Consider the following 4,496-nt stretch of genomic DNA (forward strand, 5'->3'; position numbering starts at 1 on the left):
AATGCAACTTAGATTGAACTAGAGCATTTTTTTTCCGGGCTAGATGTATCACTCAACATTTCATTCCAAATAGCAATGTGTTAGGTATTGAGCTTCTCTGTGTCCTTGTCAGTATTTGATACAATTATCAATTTTCTGTGTCTTTTGATGGATGGATAATAGATAAAGAAGGAAGGGAGAGAATGAAGGTACCTTTTAAATATGCATCAGTGCTTATGATTAATTTCCTCAGTTCAATATGCCAAAATTTGCAGAAACAGTGCACAGTAGAATCACAACTCATTAATATCTTCTTCTCTTCTTCCTTCGTTTTGAATCTCAGTTCATAGCTAACTGTTTCTTTAAAGATTTCTCTGGGCTTACTGGCTAGATCAAGTCACATATTGACAGTTTTTTTTTTTTTACCATCTCCCTCTTCATATAACCCAGACAGCTGACATTTTGTAATAATATTACTATGTGTTTAATTAGTAAGCATTACTTATCATCAGTTTGAATAAAGCTCAGTGATGACAACGAAGTTATTTATTTTGTCTATACATTATCTCTAACACCCTTCTTTAATTCTGTCATAAAGACATTAAATAAATATTTTTAAATTATTATATAAATATGTTGTTACAAAATAATTCATCTTTCAAATAAGAACCTTCATTTTAAATTTCCACATTTCTGTTTATAAAATAGGCAATTGATTAAGATCAATTCCATAACTTTGAGTTGTAGGAGTTGTAAATGTCGCAGCTATAAAAAGAAGACATTTTAATGTCAAACTCTATATACTTAGAGATATAATTTTTTAACGTTATTAATAAAATATATTACCTAAATATAGCTGTAAATTCAAGGTTAAGCATATTTTTTCTTTTACAGAAAATCATAGCTTTCATCCTCCATGGACAAACACTCTCAGACACCTTTATTAATTTAAATTCTCTTTTCACGAGACATTACACTTTAAGTATCATTGGAAAGAATTTGTGATTATATCTTGATAATCATTAGAAGTTAAGACTGGAGACATAAATGTTAGTATACTATTTCCCAATAAATATTTGTCTGTGTTAAAATAAGAATGGAACCTACTAAGCACAATGCTTCTGAATTTTATTGTTACCAGTTTGTTCTTTTGTTTGGAATCACCGAAAAACTGGGATCAATACAAATTAAGCTCAATGTATTTATTGAAAACAATTTTATGGACCCGTTACGTTGCCATGCGCTGACAATGGTGCATCAGCCTGAGGGGGGGGGGGGAACTTGGTTCTCAAATAATTTCCTGTTGGAGGGGAGGAGGCTGGGGCCTCCAGAGCCAGTGGCTGCGGTGACGGTGACGTCATGACTGCGTGTTTCCGCTGCGCCCTGGCAGAGCCTTGGCTTCAAGGCCGCGTGGAGCCCGCCAGCGTCGTCTTGGCCTCTTCACCTCTCTGAGCAGTGTCCCTGAGACCAGGTCAGAAACATGAGTGGCAACAACTTAAGCGGGAACGACGAGTTTGATGAGCAGTTGCGAATGCAAGAATTGTATGGAGACCCCAAGGACGGTGACACCCAGAATGACCCCTCTGGAGAAACGGATTCTTTGGGACAACCGCCCGATGATACTCCCTATGTGTGGGACCTTGATAAGAAGGCTTGGTTTCCCAAGATAACCGAAGATTTCATTGCTAAGTATCAGGCTAATTACGGCTTTTCTAGTGACGGTGTATCTAGTTCTACGGTAAATGTCCAGGACACCAACATGAAGACTGTAGAAGAACCGCAAACAGAAATCCCGGAAGTCACTGACTCCAAAGAGAGGGGAGAAAAGAGAAAGGCCGATTCGGGATGGTTCCATGTTGAAGAAGACAGAAATACAAATGTATATGTGTCAGGTCTGCCTCCAGACATCACAGTGGATGAATTCATACAGCTTATGTCCAAATTCGGCATTATTATGAGAGATCCTCAGACAGAAGAATTTAAGGTCAAGCTTTACAAAGATAATCAAGGAAATCTTAAAGGAGATGGGCTTTGCTGCTATCTAAAGAAAGAATCTGTGGAACTTGCACTAAAGCTTTTGGATGAAGATGAAATTAGAGGCTACAAATTGCATGTCGAGGTGGCAAGGTTCCAGCTGAAGGGCGAGTATGACGCCTCAAAGAAGAAGAAGAAGTGTAAAGATTATAAGAAGAAACTGTCTCTGCAACAGAAGCAGTTGGATTGGAGACCTGAGAGGAGAGCTGGACCATGCCGGATGCGACATGAGCAAGTTGTCATCATCAAAAATATGTTTCACCCCACAGATTTTGAGGATGATCCATTGGTGCTGAATGAGATCAGAGAAGACCTTCGAGTAGAATGTTCCAAGTTTGGACAGATTAGGAAGCTCCTTCTGTTTGATAGGCACCCAGATGGTGTGGCCTCTGTGTCCTTCAGGGAACCAGAGGAGGCTGATTATTGTATTCAGACTCTTGATGGAAGGTGGTTTGGTGGCCGTCAAATCACTGCTCAAGCCTGGGATGGGACTACAGATTACCAGGTAGAGGAGACATCAAGAGAAAGAGAGGAAAGGGTGAGAGGCTGGGAGGCATTCCTCAATGGTCCTGAGGCCAACAGAGGCCTCCAGTGCATGGATTCCATCTGTGCTTCAGAAAAGGCAGGGCCTTCCAGAGGAAGGCATTTTTCAGAGCATCAGAGCAGGTCTAACACAGGTGCTCAGGAAGCTATAACTGGAATGGCATTTGGAGAAACTATTGATGAAAATAAGTTTGAAAAGGCAGAAGATGGAGGGAAAACTGAAGGAAATGCTTTTGAAAAGGATGCTAAAGAAGGTGGATCTGATGAAGATGACCCTGATAGAGAGTGTGAAGAGGGCTGCGCCAAGAGAGAGAGTGAAGAAGCCCTCCCTGAGAGCGAGCTTGAAGAAGGTAATCCTAAAATGGAGTCTCAAGAGCATGGTCCTGAAAGAGAATCTAAGAAGAAAGGCAAAGATAATTATGAAAAGTATGGCCTTGCCAAAGGGTCTGAAGACAGTGACCACAGCAGAGAGTCTGAAGGGGCAGACAGCCTCAAGAAAGAGTCAGAAGATCATGACTCAGCATCTGAGGAAGACTGCTTAGAGAAGCAGTCTGTAGATGGCGTTGATGAAGACTTAGAAGAAAATGGTGTTCAACACGCTTTTGACCAGGATGCCTCCGACAAGGAGTCTCCTAAAAACATTGAGAATGGATCCGTGTTTTCCATTGACAGTGACACATCAGAATTTGAAGAAGGGTCTGAGGGAGAGTTTGATGAAGACTTGGATGAAAAGGAGGAGGAAGATGAAGAGGGAGCAGTCGTATATGAAATGGTTTTTGAGGATGAGTCTGACGAGAATAATGGTTACTTAGAAGCAGACGAGGAGTATGGGGATGCTGATGACAAGGAGGAAGAAGATGACGCAGATGAGAAGCTCTTCGATGACTCCGAAAAGGAAGAGGAAGAAGATACGGATGTAAAGAAAGATGAAGATACCAGTGACAAGCTATTTGAAGATGCTTCCAGTGAGAAGTTTTTTGAGGAGGAAGAAGGGCTTAATGAGTTGTTTGATGACTCTGATGAGAGATGGTCTGTGGGGAATATGGAGGAAGATGGGTCTCAGTCTACAGATGGCAGCTTTGTCCTCAGTAGTGATGAGGCTGAGATGTAATCCTTTCCACTTGCTCTTTAGGGAGAGTCCTGTGTCTCTTTTTGCCTGTGTTTCAGGGTTAGTAGTAGTGTTACATCCACATGTAACACTAGTGATAGGATGCCATCAGACTAATATCTAGAAGGTTTCTGTTCTCACCTGTACCATAGCATTTAAATATGTTTATTGGTTCTTAGTTAAAACTTCATCGTTACAATGCAGGTAAACTGGATACCCGTTTTCTGTTGGATTTGTTAAATGCATGCAAAAGAATATTTTTAAAGTGTCCTAATTGGAGTTTGTGATATTCAGAAATAAAAATAAATTGATAATATGCAGAAAAAGAAAGAATTTTATGACACAAATTTATCTTCAAATTTATGGATAGGCCAATACAAATTAAATTATGAGACATGGTCCAGGACAGGCAATGAATTAAACCTATTGTGCTTGAATGTGTTTAGTGACAGACTATGATAAATCATCCAACATAAAACATTACTGAACAACATCTATGCACCACACCTATAGATAGGAAAGAAAACTAATAATTAAAATGTTTACAAAGTAATGGTTCCTGATAAAGTTCTTTCAAATAAATATAGACTATCCTTCAAATTAATTGTATTAACAATGAAGCAAGTTTCAAATAATTTTGTCATTGGTTATTCATAAGGAGTGATAGAGCATGATTATATGTTTAAGGAATTATTTTTACTGGTTTTAATTACGCGTTTGTAAATGTGTCTGTGTATAAACACACGAGTGCAGGTGCCCAAGGAGGTCAGAGGCCCTGGATACCCTTGGAGTTGGAGTTACAGAAGATTGCGATCCACTTGATATTGTTGCT

At 39.5% G+C, this 4,496-nt stretch overlaps 1 protein-coding gene across 1 annotated transcript; it reads left to right on the forward strand.

The window, feature by feature from the left end:
* The first annotated feature begins 1,459 nt into the window (after positions 1 to 1,459).
* Positions 1,460 to 3,667, forward strand: LOC119826818 (HIV Tat-specific factor 1 homolog). Its single transcript, XM_038348308.1, has one exon. The coding sequence runs from the start codon at positions 1,460 to 1,462 to the stop codon at positions 3,665 to 3,667; it is 2,208 nt and encodes a 735-aa protein (XP_038204236.1).
* The last annotated feature ends 829 nt before the right edge of the window (positions 3,668 to 4,496 follow it).

This window comes from Arvicola amphibius, chromosome 11, assembly GCF_903992535.2.
Source record: "Arvicola amphibius chromosome 11, mArvAmp1.2, whole genome shotgun sequence".
Lineage (NCBI taxonomy): Eukaryota > Metazoa > Chordata > Mammalia > Rodentia > Cricetidae > Arvicola > Arvicola amphibius.

Coding starts and splice junctions, on each gene's coding strand:
- LOC119826818 (XM_038348308.1), top strand. CDS start 1,460: ATGAGTGGCAACAACTTAAGCGGGAACGACGAGTTTGATGAGCAGTTG.